Below are 24,344 nucleotides of genomic sequence, written 5' to 3'. Positions count from 1 at the left end.
AATTTATTATCATCACTGTCGGATGGAAACCTCATGTGTCCAAAACTGGACATGTGAGGATTCAAATAAAAAAATAGCAAAAGTAGCAGATCGACAAGCTCAAAACACGTCGCTTCGCGCCGTGTTTCGAGCTTGTAGATCTGCTACTTTTGATGCTTTTGTGTGACGCTGTAGTATGCTCAAGTAGGGCGTTCATTTTCGAAAAAAAACACAAAAAGTTAAAATATGGAGATAAGAGGTTTCTGCCCGACAGGGACGCGCACAGATAGACTCTAGGTGGTGCTAGAGCACCTGCCCTTTGCCCTCTTGACCAGAAGTGCCTTTTGAAAGAAAAAAAAAAGTTTTTTTTTTTTTTCAGTTTACAGCAGGGGTCTTCAACAGGGGGTCCGGGACCCCTAGGGGGTCCTCAGAGTTACTACAGGGGGTCCGCTAAATCTTTATGTGATATGATTTTTCTTTTTACCATAACCACTCGAAACCTACTGTTCTGAGGAGAACTTTAGCCAAAAATAGCAGATCTACAAGCCCACAACGCCTCGTGCTGCGACGCGTTGTGGGCTTGTAGATCGGCTATTTTTGGCAAAGAGGTATAGGTGACGTTGAAGACCCCTGGTTTACAGTATGTAGCCCATGGTGACATCGATCAATTCTGGATTAAAAGCTTCTAATATATTAACAATTTCCCAAAATGTGCGTTGCAATTTTCTTCTATAAATCTCACACTACTAAGGCAGCCGGCGGTTCCGCGTGCCGCGCAAGGTGCCCTTTTTTTTTTACTTGAGCACCTGCCCCTCAAAATGTCTATGCACGCCACTGCTGCCCGACATGCTTCGACTAACTTGATTTACAGTAGGACAAGATGTACGCTACTGCAAATACCAAACGGAAGCCGAGGAGGGAGGCGGTGACATCATCAGCTTTAAAACTCCTGGATGGTTTTCAGAGCTTCCTTTTGTACAGACTGTATGACAGAGGAATTTTGAACATTGTGTGAGTCAACAGCACTCTGGCTGGAGAGACTAGTTTTACACCTACAGAGTCGTGTGTGTGTGTGTGTGTGTGTGTGTGTGTGTGTGTGTGTGTGTGTGTGTGTGTGTGTGTGTGTGTGTGTGTGTGTGTGCGTGTGTGTGCGCGCGTGGGTGGTCGGTACTCACTGAGGATGACGTGTGTGATGACGAAGGCGAAGATGAAGATGGTCAGGAAGGAGAGGGAGAGGATGAACAAGTAGAAGAAACGATAGTTCCTCCTTCCCACGCAGTTCCCCACCCACGGACAGTGGTGGTCGAAACGCTCTGCGGAGAGAGAAAAGAGAGAGAGAGAGAGAGAGAGAGAGAGAGATTTTAACCACTCATTTATTCACAAGAATATTTGCTAGATTAGTTCATTCAAACAATCAATCAATCACAGACAGACTACAATACAACTACACAAAAAATAATGTTAGAGCATCAGATCTACAAAAAGTGATTCCCATATCTTTTACTGTATAAAAAAGCATGCCTTCATAGTCCCATATATTTAGGAACACATCCAAGTCCCCCATCTTTTCATAGTACAGTATTTATATTCAAACAATAGACCACCGAAGTCTGACGTAATTTACACATCCTTGGTTTGTCTACCTGGTTCACGGGTTTCCACCCCCATTCTGAATCCCCATAGACGTCTTTAATATCGCGTCAAATAAGAACTGTGTTCCAAAAATAAACCAATGACCCCGGCGGTTTGACTCTTATGGATATGAAGCATCAACTGACGGTGAGAAAACGATAATGTTACTTCCGCCGAATTAGTTACATTTTTGCCAGAAACAGACTGTATCAAATATAAGTGACTGACTATCATAAACGATACAGAGCCTCCTCCCTGACAACATCGCAGAGACAGTTTGTTTATTTTTGGAACTGTGTCATTTTTAGATTTGGGCCAAAAAGCATTATTTTACACTTTGGCTATTTTTGAAAAATCGTGAAAATGTGTGCAAATCTTTGAATATATATATTTTTAAAGCGAACATTTTTAACTCAAATCTTTGCTTCTGGGGGTCCCTGGAACAAAATATTTTGATGGGGGTCCGCGGCCAAATACATATCATTTTGGAGGTTCTTGATATGAAAAAGATTGAGCACCACTGATATAGAAACATACGTTTTTCAGAATACTGTTGAGATTTAGGAGACATGTAGAATCGGCTTCAGGTCTCAATGGGTTATTATGCAAGGGATAATGCATGGGGAGGTAGTCATTATTGAAATTTAAAGCCCGACAGGGCGATTAACCACCGAGGCGAAGCCGAGGTGGTTAATCGCCCTGAAGGGCTTTAAATTATTATCCCGCTATTATCCCGCTTATTACACGGCTACTTAATACATACATAAATACATTTACCCAAAAGTAACAACAAAACGAAGTATTTCCTTGCTTACGGCAATGAAAGTATTCCATAAGTATTGGGCTGGGCGGACAAGTTCGCCTCGCAAAAACAAATGACGAAATGGAAAAAAACTCGCCCCAAAACACACTCGCCCCCCATTCTATTTACTGCCGATTTGCCTGTAATACCGCCGGATTTGCCCCAGGGCGACTATGTTTTGGGGCGAGCGTTTTGGTATTCCCCCGTTGTTGTGCCACGATAAACAAGGAAGTGCAGTGGATCAAATAGAATGACTTTTCGGTTATTGCATCGTCTATTTCTCACTTCAAATTTTTTCAAAAACATTCTTGAGAGCAACGTTTAGTTGTAAATGACATTGGTTGTTTGTTTACATGGCTGTCAATGTTGGATAAAGCATAAAATCAAGCAGCGCAGGTTGATATGAGCAGGTGTTCTGAGTCTCTGATTACACAGTTTCCTCGTCGGTCCCACCGGTCATTATCATCGGTCATTATCCAGAAATAATGACCGATGACTGACCAATCAGAATCGAGCATTCAACCAAGCCGTGTAATAAGGTAGTTTAGAATATGGAGATGGAGGTTTCTGCCTGACAACAATAATAACTTGTATATTGGCTATTTTTGCTATTTTTGTGCAACACCGTCACAGGAAGTATAATAGGGCTTTCATTTATAAAAAAAAGAAAAAAAAATCAAACATGGAGATACAGTACAAGTTTTCTGCCCAACAGCGATAAGATTTAAGCAATGTTCATAGGGTCACACTATACAGTGATATACTGTGGTCGTCAGCACTTGGCAGACAGCCAAGTGCCTTAGATCAGTTTGGTTAGTTAAACTAATTAAGATCCTCATTAAAATCAATGGGTGCTAACACTCTGAAGTTACAGTACAGTAAATAATGCAGCCATGTATGCATATGGCTTGGATTCAGTGGTGGACTAAGTACACCCGTAGAACTTGAGTCAAAGTATAGATACTCCTGGTAAAATATTACTCCACTACAAGTGAAAGTTGCTCTGTCAAATGTGTGGTACTACCGGGGTACTTGCTTTTTAACAATACCTAAGTATTCAAAAGTACAAAAAATATCAACAATAGCTAGCAGATAAATTGAATCTTGGCCATCAGGTCAAAATGTGTGTCAGATGCTGTGTCATGACCTTTGACATGATCTAAATGTCTCAATAGAAGAGCAGGGAGACAAAATACAACCACCCCAAGTTATATTGTATTAACATACTCTACCGTATTGGTTCTCAAAGTCCCAGGGGTACTTGAGGGGGTTCCAGGGGGTCCCCAGCTAAATGATGGACAGGAACCAAATGGACCCTTATGGGTCTGTAACTCTGAGAGTGTACAAATGGAACCAAATGGACCCTTATGGGTCTGTAACTCTGATAGTGTACAAATGGAACCAAATGGACCCTTATGGGTCTGTAACTCTGAGAGTGTACAAATGGAACCAAATGGACCCTAACGGGTCCATTTGGTTCAATTTGTACACTCTCAGAGTTAAACTAACATTGATTTTACAATATAAATTGGGGTCCCAACGGTATAAATGCCATTAAATGGGGGTCCGTAGCCTAATGCATGTCAAACTGGGGGTCCTTGAAATTAAAATGGTTGAGAATCACTGCTAGAGAGCCGTAAAAACCTTCTCTTATTGGGGTCCCTGGCGTATATTTTCAAATGGGAGTCCGCGGGGTAATAAGTGTAAATTTGGGGGTCCTTGACATGAAAAAGTTTGAGAACCACTGCTCTATGATACAGATTGGACAAAATAACATTTTATTTATAACATTTCTTTTACATCTACTGGACAAACATGTCTGAAAGGGGATTGGCTACATAAGTAGGTTAATTATGCTGTTTCGATGTGCTATGCCTATTGCCTACTATACTAACAGTATATTGCATCCATATTCTACCACAAAGTCTAAGCTTGACAGATACATGCTTAAGTAATGACAACACCAGAGCATGAACAACTGACATAACAGATCTTGATGTTAAGAATGATTTACGTCTTTTAATAATATCCAGGCCTCCTCCTCTGATCTTCAAAGGCCATATTATACTTCTCCGCGTCCATGAAGCCGCGAGAGTACGCTAGCGTCACATGACTTAAACTTGGTCATCAGCTCCATGTCATGTGATGTAACGCCCAGACACCCATATCCAGTGTTGCCACGTCTGCTTATTATAATCGACTTTGGGCTTGTTTGTCTGTAGTCGCTTGTGAATATTGGTAGTTGCGGGTTGATGTTTTTTGGGGCTTGTTTCGAAAGTGTAGTTGCTTATTTGGGCTTGTTTCCTAAGGTTCTTTAACCCATTAAGACCTGAGGCCGATGTTTTCTAAATCCTAACGCTTTAAAAAATATATATATATTCAAAGATTTGCACAAATTTTCACGATTTTACAAAAATAGCAGATCTACAACTGCGCTACAAGCTTGTATATCTGCTCTTTTTGAATAGCCAAAGAAATCTTAAAATGACACAGATGCGTCCCCGGTCTTAATGGGTTAAACCAGTGGTTCTCAAACATTTTCATGTCAAGGTCAAGGACCCCCAAATGAATGTGTATTTGTCCACGGACCCCCATCTGAAATTATAATTTGTACCAGATTCGTGTTGTTAAAAAAAATCTAAAGTATTCCACATTGTTTTTCCTCACAAATTCTTTGAAATGAGCAGATCTACAGGCTCACAACGCGTCGCATTGCGATGTACTGTAGATCAGCTATTTTCAAATAGCCAATGTATATAGGTTTACAGCTCATGTGTTAGTCGCTTCTTTTGTGCTTGTTTTCATTGAACTGGTTGCTTATTTCTCTAAAAGAATCTGGCAACACTACCCGTACCGTTTTATGACTTCATGCTGTACGCTGACTGACGGCACGCGCTACAACAGAAACATGGACTCTCAATTTTGAGGAGAGGTTGTGTGAGGCAATCCGTCACTAGTACTCGCATCTTTATGAAAAGCCTTGTTAAAAGCCTATAAAAAGAACCCCAGTGTAAATAAAATATAGCAAATAAAGTGCTGTTGTTACTGTCGGAAGAGATCACGTTTGTCTTGCACGCTCAAATTTGTGGAACGCATGCGTGTCTGCAGACACCATATTGTCGTCAACAAGAGGACTTTCAGTGGACCCTGGTGGCTATTACACTGACGCGACAAGCATAATTAGGGCCTTAAGTAAGTCAGCTCTCTTAGATGTTGCTCCCACTAAAAGAACACTCTTTGTATCCTACTAGACAAGTAACTTTGAACCCATGCCACAGCAGACGCTTCCAAACCATAACGATGCAGCTTATCATGTAACAAACTGTGACGTATATTAATACAAGACTAAAATCTAGAACTCTAGCTCCAACTATCCTCCCAAAGTCTATTTATTTTAGCCATCAGTCACCTGAGCCAGTGCTGTGCATGTTGAGTGTCCTATACTCTGTATCGCAGGGGTCTTCAACAGGGGGTCCGGGACCCTTAGGGGGTCCTCAGAGCTACTATAGGGGGTTCGCCAAATCTTTGTGTGAGAGGATGTTTTTTTTTACATCAACCACTTGAGCCCTAGCATCCCTGTTCTGAGGTGAACATTAGCCGAAAATAGCAGATCTACAAGCTCACAACGCCTCGTGCTGAGCTTGTAGATCGGCTATTTTTGGCAAAGAGGTATAGGTGTAGAGGGAAAAAATAGGAAAAAAGTTTAATCTGAAACACAATTTTATACAGTATAGAGGGGGTCCCTGCTTCATCTCTCTCTCAGCTAGGGGGTCCTTGGCCTGAAAACGTTGAAGACTCCTGCTGTATTGAAAAGATGAAGCCATGCGTTTTGAGCTTGTGGATCTGCCATTTTGATGCTTTTGAATTTGAAGCTTTTATGTGACGCTGTAGTATGATCGAGCAGGGCATTAACACAAATAAGTTAAAATATGGAGATAAGGTTTCTGACCGTCAGCAACGATATATATACAACCTACGTTTTTCAGAAAACTGTTAGGATTTAGAAGGCATTTGTAGAATCGGCATCAGGTCTTAATATAGGATGGAAACGATTATGCAAAATGAATTGCGATTATCTCAACAATTGTGATTAGGCGATTATGTAATAATTGTGACAGGCCTAGGGGAGGATATTAATGCTACAGCTTTAAATACAAATGGCTGAAATGTGACATTAAGAACACAGTGACAAAGACTCACCCACACAGTTGTCACAGAGGCTGCAGTGAGAGGCCCTCGGCGGACGGAAGATCTTACAGGTGAAGCAGTACTTCAGTTTGACCGTCTGTCCGTTGATCAGCACCTCTCTGGTCCTGGGAGGGGGTCTGTACCCGGGACCACTGGAGCAGTTAGCTGTGTCTAGAGCAAGACACACACAGACAGACAGACAGACAGACAGACAGACAGACAGACAGACAGACAGACAGACAGACAGACAGTTAGCTGTGTCTGCAGACAGACAGTTACCTGTGTCCAGTGGTGGAAAAAGTACTCAAATTCTTTACTTAAGTAAAAGTATCAATACTTATAAAAGTACTAAATATTTGAAAATAGCCTATGTATAAAATAGGGCGAAAGTGGTTAATGTGTGTTTCATTATATCATAGGTTATATCTGAAAAGTAACTAGTAACTCAAGTTTTCAAATAATTGTAGTGGAGTAAAAGTACAATATTTGCCTCTGAGACGTAGTGGAGTAGAAGTAAAAGGAGTGGAAATTGGAAATACTCAAGTAAAGTACAAATACCTCAAAATTGTACTTAAGTACAGCACTTAAGTAAATCAGGCATTACGACGCCATCAAGGCACCGCCAAAATACATTTTAGTCAACTAAATCAACTGTAGATTTAGTCAAATAAAATCTTATGGTATTTAGCAAACTAAAATATTTCAGATGACTAAAATATGAATAAAACTAAATTGAATTTTGTGCAAAAGACTATGACTAAAACTAAATCAAAATTGCTGTCAAAATGAACACTGCTGTGTCTACAGCAGGGGTCTTCAACGTTTTCAGGCCAAGGACCCCCTAGGTGAGAGAGAGATGAAGCAGGGACCCCCTCTATATTGTATAAAGTTGTGTTTAAGATTATACTTTTTTTTGTTTACTCGTCTGCTCCTTTTTCCCTCTACACCTATACCTCTTTGCCAAAAATAGCCGATCTACAAGCTCTCAACGCCTCGCAGCGCGAGGCGTTGTGGGCTTGTAGATCTTCTATTTTTGGCTAAAGTTCTCCTCAGAAAAGGGATGCTAGGGTTCGAGTGGTTATGGTAAAAAGAAAAATCATATCACATAAAGATTTGGCGGACCCCCTGTAGTAACTCTGAGGACCCCCTAGGGGTCCCGGACCCCCTGTTGAAGACCCCTGGTCTACAGCAAGACAGACAGACAGACAGACAGACAGTTCTGTGTCTACAGGAAGACAGAGGACTAGGGGTACATCAGTTAATCAAAATAATCAATTTAATAGATCAATTTCTCTTTCAGTGACATTAGCAGATCTACAAGCTTTGCTTAGGATATAGAAGGCGTTTTTAGAGTTGGGTCTAAATGGGTTAATGTACTGTAGTTACAAAAACACTTTTCATCCAACATAAATATAAAATATATCAGACAGTCAACATTTTCCACAAGGAACACATGTACTTATAACTCAGTCTGACAAGACCCCCCATCGCCACCCCCAAGCATATCTAACCCTATCTGTAGGACATCAACAGAGATGTGCATGTTGGCTAGAATACAAACAGACAGGTGGAACATGTGCCATGTATCAAACCGTCTACTCGCCGTCAGCCCCCCCCGTATTATCTTTCTTTGTTCTGATGGACTGATCTTCTGTGAATCTGAGTCAATAAACCACCACGCTGTGAATTGACTCTGTGTGTCACGAAGCATCTTGTCCGCCAACGCTGAAGCTTTGCTATTAACCCATTGAGACCGGGAACTCATCTATGTCACTTTAGATTTCTTTGGCTATTCAAAAATAGCAGATATACAAGCTCATAGCGCGGCACCGAGTGCCGCACTATGAGCTTGTAGATCTGCTATTTTTGAAAAATCGTTAAAATATGTGCAAATCTTTGAATATATATATTTTTTAAGCGAACATTTGTAAAATATTTTGTTCCAGGGTCCAGAAGGAAAGATTTGAGTTAAAAATGTTATGTTAAAAATATATATTTTCATAAGATTTGCACACATTTTCATGATTTTTCAAAAAAAAAAATTGATCTACAAGCTCATAGCGCGGTACTCAGTGCCGTGCTATGACTCTGAGCTTGTATATCTGCTATTTTAAACTAAAAATGACACACGTGCTGCGTTCCCGGTCTTAATGGGTTAAGCCTCTTCAGCTGAACTCCCTGGAGTGGAGACTGACAGAACTGATCACAACAAACTGGTTCAACAAAGGCAAGTCACTCGTTTAATAACTTTTGATGTTGAATTGCCTATCTTTTTATTTCGTTGCTGTCGGGCAGAAACCTGTTATCTCCATATTTTAAACTTTTTGTGTTTATTTCATAAAGTAACGCCGTACTTGACCATACTAGCGTCACTCACGCGGGTAGCTGCCTTTTTAGGAGACCGGAAGTCGGAGTCTATTATTTCCAAATGGAAGAGAGAACGTGAACACAGCTTCTGAATCATTCATTTAGACCCATCATGGTGACTGAACTAAATATTGGACCCAATCGTCACCTTACAAGCCACACAATCTTCCCAAGATATTCATACTAAAATGGCTTTTTTTCAGAGAGACAAATGAGGAGAAAATCTACTTTCTCTGTCCCAGCAACACTCTCTCACCAGTAAACATCAGCGGTTTGTGAGATCTGCTTAGGAGACCATTTGTAGGATTTGTGTTACCATTTCGCCTCCAGTGGCTCCAACTGGGACGGTCTATCTTTCTAAATCAATCAACCATCTTTGGTTATACAAGCCGACGCTCACCTCCTCACAGCCAGAGGCACGACTTCCTCAGCGATGGAAGCACAGTCGTGCGGGGAAACTAAACCCTCCACTATCGACTGAATATTCTAGTTTGAAGTGAACACTCTATAATGGACCGTGCGCTCTCTCTCTCCTGAGGTGATTATACTACTCCCTGTGGTGATTACTACTGAAGAGCATTGATTTATGGAACAATACTCCGTTTGGGAAGAACTTTGTGTTGTTTTGCATTTATTTCAAATACATATTAATCTGGGAGTCCTTGCCATGAAAATGTTTAAGAACAACTGGTTTACACAACATTAGGAAACAAGCTCCAAATCAGCAACTACACTTTAGACACAAGCCTAAATAAACAACTATACTTTAGAAACAAGCCTAAATAAACAACTACACTTTAGAAACAAGCCCAAATAAACAACTACACTTTAGAAACAAGCCCAAATAAACAACTACACTTTAGAAACAAGCCCAAATAAACAACTACACTTTAGAAACAAGCCTAAATAAACAACTATACTTTAGAAACAAGCCTAAATAAACAACTATACTTTAGAAACAAGCCCAAATAAACAACTACACTTTAGAAACAAGCCCAAATAAACAACTACACTTTAGAAACAAGCCCAAATAAGCAACTACACTTTAGAAACAAGCCCAAATAAGCAACTACACTTTAGAAACAAGCCCAAATAAACAACTACACTTTAGAAACAAGCCCAAATAAACAACTACACTTTAGAAACAAGCCCAAATAAACAACTATACTTTAGAAACAAGCCTAAATAAACAACTATACTTTAGAAACAAGCCCAAATAAACAACTACACTTTAGAAACAAGCCCAAATAAACAACTACACTTTAGAAACAAGCCCAAATAAGCAACTACACTTTAGAAACAAGCCCAAATAAGCAACTACACTTTAGAAACAAGCCCAAATAAACAACTACACTTTAGAAACAAGCCCAAATAAACAACTACACTTTAGAAACAAGCCCAAATAAACAACTATACTTTAGAAACAAGCCCAAATAAATAACTACACTTTAGAAACAAGCCCAAATAAACAACTACACTTTAGAAACAAGCCCAAATAAACAACTACACTTTAGAAACAAGCCCAAATAAACAACTACACTTTAGAAACAAGCCCAAATAAACAACTACACTTTAGAAACAAGCCCAAATAAACAACTACACTTTAGAAACAAGCCCAAATAAACAACTACACTTTAGAAACAAGCCCCAAATAAACAACTATACTTTAGAAACAAGCCCAAATAAATAACTACACTTTAGAAACAAGCCCAAATAAACAACTATACTTTAGAAACAAGCCTAAATAAACAACTACACTTTAGAAACAAGCCCAAATAAACAACTATACTTTAGAAACAAGCCCAAATAAACAACTATACTTTAGAAACAAGCCTAAATAAACAACTATACTTTAGAAACAAGCCCAAATTTAACAACTATACTTTAGAAACAAGCTCAAATAAACAACTATACTTTAGAAACAAGCCCAAATAAACAACTATACTTTAGAAACAAGCCCAAATAAACAACTATACTTTAGAAACAAGCCTAAATAAACAACTATACTTTAGAAACAAGCCCAAATAAACAACTACAGTATACTTTAGAAACAAGCCTAAATAAACAACTATACTTTAGAAACAAGCCCAAATAAACAACTATACTTTAGAAACAAGCCCAAATAAGCAACTACACTTTAGAAACAAGCCCAAATAAACAACTACACTTTAGAAACAAGCCCAAATAAACAACTACACTTTAGAAACAAGCCCAAATAAACAACTACACTTTAGCAACAAGCCCAAATAAACAACTACACTTTAGAAACAAGCCCAAATAAACAACTACACTTTAGAAACAAGCCCAAATAAACAACTACACTTTAGAAACAAGCCCAAATAAACAACTACACTTTAGAAACAAGCCCAAATAAACAACTACACTTTAGAAACAAGCCCAAATAAACAACTTTACTTTAGAAACAATGCCAAAAAAGACACAATCCCGCAACTACCAATATTTACAAGCAACTTTACAGAAAAACAAGCCCAAAGTCGCTTATAATAAGCAGACATGGCAACACTGGTAAGAAAGGGGGGGGGGGGGGGGGGGGGCGGCAAGGGAAAAAGGTCTGGGACCACTGTCTTCCTGATTGGATCAGGGTTAGAATCGAGTTAAACTAGATTACTGAATTATACTCCGTTATAAATCTACAAGTAATAGGATTTAGCAGCTGGATTGAGAGGCTGAATGATGACTTAGCTGGTATCCAAGCTGAAGAAGAGATTGCGGTGTAGAAATGAAGTGCATTTACTGTGAAAAGACAGTAAAAGTGGTGAGTGAAGACTACTACACTGTCAGTGTAGCGAATATTGTTGTTGCTGGACAATACTAAGATCTAAGCGTCTAAGTGGTGAATGTAGAGAATCATATGAGACTGTGTGCAGTTGAATTCTCTGTTGAAGTGTTGAAAAATTGATAAAAATGAAAAGATAAGGAAAAGGGAGCTCATGAAAAGAAGGTCATTCCTTTCTTGAATGCTGATGATGTCCCAAAGGAAGGATTAAAAACATCCCCCCCCCCCCCCACGCGCGCACACACACACACACACACACACACACACACACACACACACACACACACACACACACACACACACACACACACACACACACACACACACACACACACACACACACACACACACACACACACACACACACACACACACACACACACACACACACACACACACACACACACACACACACTGAAGTGAAAAGAGAGATGGGGTGAATTTTACACAGTTCTTGTTCATAAGTTGTTTGGCTGCATCAAGAATCAAGAGAATATTTGTCTCACTCTTAAGCGGCCTACATACTCCAGCCAGCATAACAAAGTTTGTTCAGACAGGGTAGGCAAGAACAACATGACGTCATTCAGAACTTTGGCAGTGCCTATTCAGAACTTTGATGGGCTGTTCTTGCACCTCTGAGATGTTCTGGCTCTCCAAACAAAGTTCTCAGAATCAGAATCAGTTTTATTGTCACATCACAGGTTTACAGAAGTAAAACAGTGGGTGAAATTCGTATCGTTATTTCCACTACTTTTTAAGTGTTTTTTATTTATTTTTATTTTTAATGTAACTGATGAAAGAAATATACATTTTGAAATAAAAAACAACTATTTTTAAAATGTAGGAAAAGAAAAAAAGGGGATAATTACTCGCGACCCACGAAAATGGTTCCGCGACCCACATATGGGTCACCGACCCACTGTTTGGGAAACAGTGTGTTAGATAATCACCCTCCCTGCAGTACACGCCATCTGTATTGTCCCTCATTGCTCTTCCACACCAGCGCCACGGTCCGAAAATAAACAACAGTCTACTGTAAGCACTGTCATTACACACATAAATACAACAACAAACACAACCAGATGGCAATTAACTAATGGAGAGAGAAGAGCTAGCACACACTTTGTCCACTGCCTGTCGCCAGAAATGACAAAATCTCAGAGACAAATAAACATGTCAAAGCACATCGCAAATAGATGAAAATAAACAGCAGCGATGTATATAATTCCAGAGCCATTGAGATAGAAGAGTTGCATCAACGAAGGGTCGAAAAGCACTACGTTTGTGGCTCGATGGGAGTGAACGGACACGGCACAACTCTTTCTATTTCAATGGCTCTGTCTGTTACAATGCTTCAGTGAGCCGTGGTGTTGCTAGGCAGGAGTGGGGCGGGACTTGGCATTCAATCAGAACTGCAGCTGAGTTCTGAGGCCACACGTTTGTCCTCTGTGAACTTTCTTTGGTTTGGCCAGTGGTTCCCAAACTGGACTTCGGCACCCCCCCGGGGACTCCCCAAATTATTTTGGGGGATCCCCAGATGATTTGCTTTTTTTTTAACTCAATTTTTATTGGAACAAAAGATTTTCAAATAGATGATTTGCTTTAATGTGCAACATTGTTTTCTCACTAAACTGTAACCAAACCAACATACAGTAAGTGTATACAGGGTATCTGCACATTTCTAAAGTGATAATTTAAGGACTTTTAAGACCTTTTTAATACCAAATTGTCAAAAATTACGTAAGAAAGAGGCAAACATTGTGAAAATATTTTCACAATATTTATCTGTGGAACCGAGTCAAACTAAATGTAATGCCTTGGTTGCCATGGTTCAAATAGGATTATTTTGGGGGGATCCCCAGTTCAAACATGTGATTAATTTGGGGCGTTTGCGGCCTGAAAAGTTGGGTTAGGCCATGTAGCCGTATTTACAAGTTACAAGCAGCGAGATGCTGGTGGGACCACATGTTCCGCCAAGACAACAATAAAATACAACAAGACAATATTAAGGATAATACTGTTGCGTGGCAAGCTTCTAAATGTGTCTATTTTCGTATTTTTTTTATGTTCATAAATATTTTGCCAAACATTTGTCTATTATGACATGCACAAGGGGATGCTACCCTGGGTTCATGTGGTTGAGACAGGTTATGATAAAAATAATATTTTTAGCTGTGTGTTTGTGTGTGTGCGTGTGCGTGTGCGTGTTACTATACTTGTGAGGACCAAAGGTCCCCCCAAGTATAGTAGTGCTCACAAGAGAAATGTTTGTTTTATGGTTATGTTTTAAAACATATTTTTGGAGATACATTTACAATTAGGAAAAGATTCAGGTTGGGATTCGGATTAGACATTTAGAGGTTAGGTTTAGGTGTTGGAATTAGAGTTAAACATGATTTATACTTTGCTGATCTAAAAGCTCACAACGTGTCGCAGCGCGACACATTTTGAGCTTGTAGATCTGCTATTTTTCGGCTATAGGCTGAAACACCCCAAAATTGTAAAGACGTTCTAAAATGTTGATGTCCTCACAAGTATTATACAAACGTGTGTGTGTGTGTGTGTGTGTGTGTGTGTGTGTGTGTGTGTGTGTGTGTGTGTGTGTGTGTGTGTGTGTGTGTGTGTGTGTGTGTGTGTGTGTGTGTTTGGGGGGATGCAGGGGATTCTAATTTAGACTCATGATTTATCAAATGTCCACTGAAAGTGCCCAGAGGTTTGGTTATTAATCTGTTTAGAGACAGGGCTAAAAACAGGACTCATCGTCACAGGCATTATTTTCTTTTCAGCTCCTTTAACTTTAGAGCAGCAGAGTCATGTGTCTCGTCTGGTGCTGTCTGTCGCCGTGCATCCCCAACCAGTGTTGCCAGGTTTTGCGAGAGAAACAAGCTATGAAAACAAGCCCAAAAGAAGCGACTATTGGCCACATGAGTGCTTTAAACCTATATACTGTACATCAGCTATTTGAAAATAGCCAATCTACAAGCTGACAACAACAAAAAATGTAACCATTTTTTAACCTTTTTCAAGTAGTCACAAAATATTTTCAGTGATCACCGTCCTCACGGTGATCCCCTCATTACACACATAGAGGTCTCGTACAATCGGGGGAAAAACATTAAAAACATTCGGTAATCCGTTCCATAGTTGCAGCCAGTTGAAAATGGTCAAAAATACATAGTAAAAAAAAAAAGTACACAGGAGCCGAGATACAGGCTTTTGAAGTCATAAGTTAACCAGGAAGTGGATTAAAGTCTAAATCTTCGAAAAAATGATATCTCCTGGTGCTGTGAAGGAAAAAAAAAATTGAATAATATTTTTTTCCTCGTTTGGATTATGAAAAACGGCCTGGACCGTTTTTTGCACTCAATGTGTTAAATACACAAATCTTGTATGGGGCTCCCTGGCACAAAATATTTTCAGATGGGGGTCCGCAGACAAATACATATTATTTTGGGGGCCCTTGACATGAAAATGTTTGATTAACACTGGTTTAAACAACATTAGGAAACGAGCCCAAAAAAAAAACACAACCCGCTATTATGAATATTTAGAAAAACTAGTCGCTTGTATTAGGCAGACTGGGCAACACTGGTCCGAACCCATTGGCACAGGAAACGAGCCATGTTATTTCTAGATAATGTGCGTCAGAGAGTAAACAAACAATCAGAGACAGTAAAAAAATAACTCTAGTCTCTCTCTCTCTCTCTCTCTCTCCTGAACACAAACAGGGAAATGTCTGCTCCATAAATCTGACAGAAATAGAAAAATGCCCACATTTGGTCATTTCCTGATTGACTGTTGGTCTGTTTTGGGACTAGGCACATGTCATCGCTGTCGGGTGGAATTGTGGAAACCTCATACGTCCAAAAGTGTTACTTTTCAGGAAGAAATGACAAAAGTAGCAGATCTACAAGCTCGGAACGCGTCACTTCGCGACGCGTTCCGAGCTTTTAGATCTGCTACTTTTAATGCTTTTTCAAATATTTTTAAAATATATAAAAAGTCAGAATATAAAGATACAGTAGGAGGTTTCTGCCCGACAGCAACGATATGTGGATGGCCTGCCTTTATTTTAGACACAGGAGGGAAGTAAGGCTGAGACGATGACATCATATAGGAGAGAGACAGTAAGCAGGGGGGGGGGGTGGGCGATGCCTCTGCTTTTGACACCCCCCCCTTTGGTCATTCAGTTTTAATATGGCCGGTGGCCGTGGGGATATACTTTAAATACATGCTTTTTCCTTTGGGGAAATGTAGACCGTCTGATTATGTTTGATATGTGCTCGATAATATCCCAATTTAACAATTTAATAATGATGAAGGTTAACCACATTAACCCTGTCGTCACAACAATGCATCACAATGCGTTGTTGTGAGCCTGTAGATCAGTTAGTTTTGCTATTTGTCATAATATGACAAAGAAATATTTGGATTAGAAGCCAGATGTCTCAACGTAATCCGTTAAGACCGTGAAAGCATCGGTGTCTATTTTAGAGTTGAGCTAAAAAGCATTATCTAATAATTTGGCTATTCAAAAATAGCAGATCTACAAGCTCATAGCACGGCACAGGCGCTATGAGCTTGTAGATCTTCCATTTTTTTTTAAATCTAGAAAATGTCTGCAAATATTTGAATATATATATTTTTAAAGGAACATTTTTAACTCAGATCTTTGCTTCTGGGGGGTCCCTGGAACAACATATTTTGAGATCCGCGGCCAAATACGTATAATTCTGGGGGTCCTTGACATGAACAAGTTTGATCACCACTGATACTGTATATAGAAACATACGTTTTTCAGAAAACCTCAGGTCTCAATCCTAGCTTAAATAAATCAGAGAATATTTTCGATGAGAAGTTGTTTCTGTCAATTATCTTTGTTTACAGTATGAATACAAATGGGATATTTCCTTCAGGTTTCTGAAAACGAATTCACGTTACCATTAAAGTGATTTCTGTATTTAATAATATTGTGATATTTCATATTTCATTTCTAAAGAATTATTGATTAGGAAATATTACAACCTGATTATCCCATGTTCGCTACATCCTCTGTCTTTTTTACTAATCAAATTCTGATTGAGTCTTCAGAGATTCTGGTTTAACAGACTCACAGTAAAAGACAGAAACAGTCTGAACATCGTTGTAAAAACAATCTGTTCTAAGGTTATCTGAGTGAAGCAAACAGACCCTGTGTGTTATTTCTGTAACAAGACAAAGCCTCCAGAAAGCTGAGAGCATTTTGTCTTCAGCTGGATACGTTTTAACGAGAGGATTTTCTCTAGAAGCCATCGGGGGTGTCGTTAAGTTTTACCTGCTTGTAAAACCAATCGCTGTTCTAAATCCTTCATCCCCTCTCGGCAATATGACTTTGAAACGCTCTATGATTTCTGCTTAAACAATCGTGTCTCTGTGGGAAACTAGCCGTCAAGAACAGTGCATCCTCAACCTTTTGAATTTCAACGACCCTCAGTTGTCTTAGCCCACAGACCCCCATTTCATACCATTTTTGTTCATCTCTAGCCGATCCCGGTATAGCCGATCTACAAGTATAGCAGATCTACAAGCTCACAACGCGTCGCGATGTGACGCGGTGTGAGCTTGTAGATCGGCTATTTTCAAATAATATCTTTCGGGGAAATTATGATAAGCAGATCTGGTAACCCGTCTGGGACCCACTGTAAAATCCTCTGTTATATCGCTGTATGCTGTATACATAAATTCCTGTATTCAAAATGACTTACTTAAGTAAGTAGCACAGTACTTGAGTTTCAATCACCGGTTGTATGATGGTTCTAGCATCACAGGAATATTATCCGTTTACTATTGATCGTTTGTGTTGTGGTTGATCTCACTTGTTTTGTGATTGTAATCAGTAAAAATCCCCCATCCTGGGTGAGAGTGGAATCTCATAAAAGTTATCTCGCAAATGTTTTCATCACAACACATTATTAACCCTAGCTAGCGTCCCTATTCTAGGGACGAAAAATAGCTAATCTACAAGCTTGTGAGCATTTTTATTGCCTATTTTCACTGAAGACATTTGGTGTAGTCGGAAAAAATATGTGTAGTCCAGGGGCCAAGCCATATTTTGGTACCACCTAAGGTGACCGTAAAGTTTTTGTATTTTTGTCTTCCTACATGTCTCTAGTTTATATTTTGGTATGATAACCCTTCCAATCTTGTAGCTTAATGGCAGTTATCACTACCTACCGGCTAATGTATCCGGTGGGAGACACAAAGTAGAATCTTTGTGTCTCCTACCGGAAATACACCCGGGCATCAAATTATTGCGACAAAAAAACAAAATATATCCATGTATTCAAGGCTTCATGGGGTGTGCAATTGATAGAAAATAAATATTTTTTTGGGTGAACTCCTCCTTTAAGTTTCCCAGTCACATCTGCCTCTCTACCCATTCAGCTATGACCACCCTAGACCAAAGGAGGGTCAACTTTTACAAGCTTATGGAAAGCAGTCTTTTTGCAAACGCCAAAAATCTGAGAAGTTATCAATTGCACACCCCATGAAGCCTTGAATACATGGATATATTTTGGTTTTTGTCGCAATAATTTGATGCCTGGGTGTATTTCCGATAGGAGACACAAAGATTCTACTTTGTGTCTCCTACCGGATACATTAGCCGGTAGGTAGTGATAACTGCCATTAAGCTACAAGATTGGAAGGGTTATCATACCAAAATATAAACTAGAGACATGTAGGAAGACAAAAATACAAAAACTTTACGGTCACCTTAGTTGGTACCAATTTGTGAAAATATCAGTGTTGGCCCCTGGACTAGTGGGACTAGTGCAGACCCCTGGGGGACTCCAGTCAAGTTGACTATTTAAAAAAAAAAAAAAATCTCAATTTAGTCATTATGCCAATTGATTCCTCCCCACACACATCTCTGTGTCGTCACTGCTGTTGTATCCTACTGACTCACCTGCCAGTGAGGAGCCCCGACCGGGAGGAGATAGAGCCTTTGTCCTACTCCTACATGCAATGACAAATACCACCCTCCCCTCCCCGCCTCCGGCTTCCCTCCCACGAACACAGGCCAGTTGTGTTCGCGTAGACTGTAGACGCTCGACTAAGTCGGATGCACCACGGTGGATTTGAACCCACAACCTACGCGGTGGTGGGCAGACACTTAAGCACTGCGCCGCCCGAGCTGACTCTTGATTCTAATAACACGAACTGAATCAACATTAACGTTGAAGCACCAGTGAGTAAGTAAACACGCACGCGCGCACACACACACACACACACACACACACACACACACACACACACGCACACCCTGATAATTGCATCCTTTCAAGAGTCACGGGGTACAAAACAACAAACAACAAACTCTGTCCTAAAAATAGACATGAAAGCTTGGCTGTGCCTCCACAGAGCTGAGTGTGTAGAAGTCATTAGTGTTGGCACTGAGCCGGAGTCTGAAGGAGGGAGCAACAAAGACCCTCTTATCTAATCTGATCAGTTCTGACAGACCGACCCCGAGACAGACTGACCATGAGACAGACTGACCCCGAGACAGACTGACCCCGAGACAGACTGACCCTGAGACAGACTGACCCTGAGACAGACTGACCCTGAGACAGACTGACCCTCAGACAGACTGACCCCGAGACAGACTGACCGTGAGACAGACTGACCCCGAGACAGATTGACCCTGAGTCAGACTGACCCTGAGACAGACTGACCCTGAGACAGATTGACCCTGAGTCAGACTGACCCTGAGACAGACTGACCCTGAGTCAGACTGACCCTGAGACAGACTGACCCTGAGACAGACTGACCCTGAGACAGACTGACCCTGAGACAGATTGACCCTGAGTCAGAATGACTCTGAATCGGGGCGACACTGCCCTAGCGGTTAAGGCACATACCAGACATAGGCTCTAATGTAGCCGCAGTCGCAAGTTCGAGTCCCGAGACTAACCCCATGACACAGTGGTTTTCAAAGGGCGGGCATTTGGAAGGAAAGAAAGAATACAAAAACGTGTAATATACAAAATCTCTTATTTTGATTATTGTGACATCCCTATTTTGGGACAGTAATTGTCAGACTGACCCTCATGACTAGTCTGTTGTCAAGGACACAGACAGAGACGGAGTTCCTACAGGGACATCTTAACGACACACACACACACACACACACACACACACACACACACACACACACACACACACACACACACACACACACACACACACACACACACACACACACACACACACACACACACACACACACACACACACACACACACACACACACACACACAAAGCATGCTTGCCAACGTGCTCGCAAACAGCCTTAAATCAGCTTCATAAATTAAATCACTTTCATAACGACGTTATCTCAAGGCCAACGAAAACAAGCAGAAATCAGCGACAAAGTCAAGATGGCAATCAGCTGTGACAGGCTTCATATCCCCTATTAAGAGCTATTTTCTTTTAAACACATAATAACCTTTTAGTGCATTTGCACCCTATCATCCACACTAATCAGGCATTTAAAAAAAAAGTATTTCTATTGGATTTTTGTGCTTTTCTGAATCATTATTTTATAGATATACTAGAGGTCCGGCCGCCCTTGATTTCAGGAATTGGGTCTGGCCTGAGAGCTTATCTGGGCGTTTCTGCGTCGTCCACAAAATGGACTAGCCTATCAGCGTCCTCGCTCATTGTTCCGTGATTGACAGCGAACGTTGGCCAATCAGGTGGAACCCGAGTGAACACCAAATGAAGCCGAGTGCAGCCGAGCGAAAACGAACGGCAGCCATTAAAACTCTCAAAACTCTGTTTTGTCCGCTGTTTTAAAGCGACGATATCCAAATTACCTGACAAGTGTCTAGTCTGAAATCCCGACATGGATTTAATATGGACATACTACCCCAGTTCTAATTGTTTTACTCACCGATCTGTCTCTCCAGGTCGGCTGCCTCGTCGGCCGTGGCTCTGGGCAGGACCCCGGGGTCCGTGAAGCTGGCCCTGAACAGCATGCCCAGCACAAACAGGAACAGCCCCCCGCCGATCACCGGGATGACCGGGCTCAGGTTTGACGCCAGGAACGGACAGCTGAAACACGGAAACACAATATATATACCGTCAACGACATCTATTTTTTCGTGTCAAGGACCCTCAAAATTGATGTACTTGGTTGCAGACCCCCCCCAAAAGAGAAGAAATGTATTTTTAAAAATCCAAATTTTCAATATTTTTCCAAAATTGTCATAGAAGATGTACAAGCTCGCAGCATGGCACGCAGTGACCACCGTGTTTTCAGACTGTCACAGCAGTCATAATTGATATTTTGTATATCAGTTACTTCTTGTTGAATAATTAAGTGTGTGTGTGTGTGTGTGTGTGTGTGTGTGTGTGTGTGTGTGTGTGTGTGTGTGTGTGTGTGTGTGTGTGTGTGTGTGTGTGTGTGTGTGTGTGTGTGTGTGTGTGTGTGTGTAGCTGTGTATACAGGAGATTATACTTTGCAAGGAGATCAAAATACACCCAGGGGGCAAATTCTCTTAGATGTAAAAATAAATAAATAAATAAAGCTTACCACACTCCCACACACTTCTGCTTTATTTATCAACTTTGGGAGATTATAGCACGTCATATCGTTGGCTAAATTTGCATAACTTAACTCTCATGTGAGTTGAGAATGTGGCTTGTCGTGCAGATTCAGGTACAGTATAACTACTATATTTATAGTTTTCACCTTGTGGTGGTTGTGGGCGGGTGAGTATCTAGCAAACACACTGATGAGTGCTAGTGACGTCAGTGACCTCCCAGTCAACCCATGCTGTCTCCATAGTAAGCAGAGAGCTGGGACACAGAGAGAGAGGTGACACACTGGAAAACAGTGCTTTACTAAGTGGCAGCCGAGGCCCCCAGGCGGGCTGCCAGGGGGGTCAAATGGAAAGGACAGAAAAATGAATAAATAAATACATCAATCTATATCAATCATATCTACAGTGTGTATCTATGTATGATATGAATCTATCTATCTATCCATCCATCTATCCAGCCACCCACCTCTCACTAGTTTTGCTGCCGTTCTAGCCCAGTGGTTCTCAAGCTTTTCAGGCAGCGACCCCCCCAAAACAATCATATTTGAACTGGGGACCCCCCACCCTGACAATGTAGGAGTTGAGGCATTACATTTAGTGTAATCTCTCAAGACAAATTCAGAGCTCTGCGACTGATCAAATTTATTATATATATATTTTTTTACCGATAGGTTCCCAGATTGCATTTAGTTCGACTCGGTTCCACAGATAAATAATGTGAAAATAGCCGATCTACAAGATCTGTGAGCTTGTAGATCAGCCATTTTCAAAATGTTTGTCTCTTTCTTATATTATTTTACAATTTGGCCACTGTTTGACCAGTTTTTATAGAATAGTTTGTTGATTACCTTTGATGCAGTAAAGGTCTTTTTTCCCCCATTTCATTTCAGGTATGAAAAAGGTCTTAAAAGTCATTAAATAGACCCCTTAACAGACAAAGTCACACTGATAAGAACCAGTATGCGCGTGCAGGCCGGCATCAAATGAAACCCATTCTGTCAGGTCTCGCTTGGACACGCCTCACTAGTAGGGGTGTGCCGATACACTAATTTCACGAAACGATACGAAATTGGGCTCACAACTTCGATATGATTTCGATACGATACGCACTTTTTTATTATGAAAATATATGGGGGAGAAAAAAATGCAAATGCAAACAAATAATTCTGTTTTTGCATTATTCAGACATGCAAACTTGTAGCTTTTCAGCTACAATAGCCGTTTTGAATCCAAATAGGGCAATAGTGTGACACCTGACCCGAAAAGAAAACAACATGTTGTCACCCTTTTCACCTCGGGGCTGTTTGCATGCCTGATTATAATGATTGTAAAAAAAAGAAGAAAACATTTTTTTTTTTTTTTTTTAAACAATATTTTTTTTTTCCCAAAACGATACATATCGTCACGAAAACGTATCGCGATATATCGCGCGACGATATATCGGCACACCCCTACTCACTAGCCAACACACAAGAGGAGGTTGAATGTACTGACACCAGCGAAACCCCGAAACAATATGTTGGGAATTGATTGCATGAAACAATCACCTGTGCGTCCAGTCTCAATGTTAGTAAACACAAATAATTGGTCTATTGTCACTTTACCGTCATCCCCCCGTCTGGGGACCCCGACCCACAGGTTGACAACCAACTGTTCTAAATGACGTAAGATATTTTTTCCAGTGTGTTCCATAACTAATGCTGTCTGGTGGTGTGCTGAGAGCATGCGTTCACAAAAATCAAATTAAGAGTTTGGAAAACAGAATATTCTATTAAATTCAGGCAGACTATTATCACCCCATTTTCCACAATAAACAGCATTTCTTTCCCCCAGAGCTGACAACATTATGCATTGATTTGTTGTGGATCCCTAACCTCGACTTAATCCAATCATGTACACAAGTGCCGCCTTGCCTCTCTTGACAATCTCTTTTCGATCATTGCGTGCGAAATGAAATTAACCCATTAAGACCGGGAACGCATCTGTGTGTCATTTCTTTTAATTTCTTTGGGATATTCAAAAATATCAGATCTACAAGATCTGATATTTTTGGGGACAAAATCGTGAAAATGTGTGCAAATCTTTGAATATATATATACATTTTTAGCTCAAATCTTTGCTTCTGGGGGGGTCCCTGGAACATATTTTGAGATGGGGGTCCGCGGCGAAATAGATATAATTTCGGGGGTTCTTGACATGGAAAAAGTTTGAGAACCACTGATATAGCAACATGAGTTTTTTCAAAAAACTGTTAGGATTTAGAAGACATTATAAAATCCCCAGAAGCAAAGATTTGAGTAAAAAATGTTTGCTTTGAAAAAATATATATTCAAAGATTTGCACACATTTTCAGGATTTAAAACAAAAATAGCAGATATACAAGCTCATAGCGCGGCATTCGGTGCCGCGCTATGAGCTTGTATATCTGCTATTTTTGAATAGCCAAAGAAATCTTAAAATGACACAGATGCGTTCCCGGTCTTAATGGGTTAAACTAAACTAAATGAAACACCATCTATTGTCCGTAGGGGGAAAAATTCTGTTCATATCACCGAACACGATTGAGTTGAGTCCAAGAATTCGACGCACTTTAATTGAATAATTGTGAGTAATTGTTTGTCACATTCCATCACACAACGAATAGAAACGTTTCTGTTCGCTCCCTGTCAGTGGCTGAGTGGTTATAGAGCCCAGTGGTGTAAAGTAACTATAAGTAGAAAGAGTGGTGGAAAGTAACTAGAACTGGTTCTCAAACTTTTTTAATGTACTTGGCCAGGGACCCCCAGAAGAGAAGATTTATGTTCAAAAATATTTATTTTTTTGTTTTGGCATTGAAATCGGCCTACTTCTTCCTGCACTGTTAGGGCCTATGTGTCAGATGTTGCAAGATTTTGCAAGAAAAACAAGCGGTCTATGAAAACAAGCCCAAAGAGGTGACTGGGCTATGTTGTACCACGTTACATCAGCTATTTGAAAATATTTTCAAAAGAATATT

At 40.4% G+C, this 24,344-nt stretch overlaps 1 protein-coding gene across 1 annotated transcript in view; it reads right to left on the bottom strand.

The window, feature by feature from the left end:
- The window catches only part of LOC311062991 (palmitoyltransferase ZDHHC14-like), a gene marked incomplete at its 3' end in the record, with an annotated part of 52,291 nt that overhangs the window by 14,361 nt on the left and 13,586 nt on the right, over positions 1-24,344 (bottom strand). The window contains exons 2-4 of the mRNA XM_084082210.1: positions 20,698-20,858; positions 6,614-6,772; positions 1,155-1,292 (exon numbers count right to left, since the gene is read on the bottom strand). Coding sequence (XP_083938336.1) covers positions 1,155-1,292; positions 6,614-6,772; positions 20,698-20,858 — 458 coding nt within the window. The remainder of the gene's footprint in view (positions 1-1,154; positions 1,293-6,613; positions 6,773-20,697; positions 20,859-24,344) is intronic.

The sequence above is a fragment of the Gymnoscopelus microlampas genome, assembly GCF_963454915.1.
Source record: "Gymnoscopelus microlampas genome assembly, chromosome: 16".
NCBI classification, from domain to species: Eukaryota; Metazoa; Chordata; class Actinopteri; order Myctophiformes; family Myctophidae; genus Gymnoscopelus; species Gymnoscopelus microlampas.
Note: the sequence above shows the minus strand (reverse complement) of the source record. Positions and strands in the feature narration are given on the sequence as shown.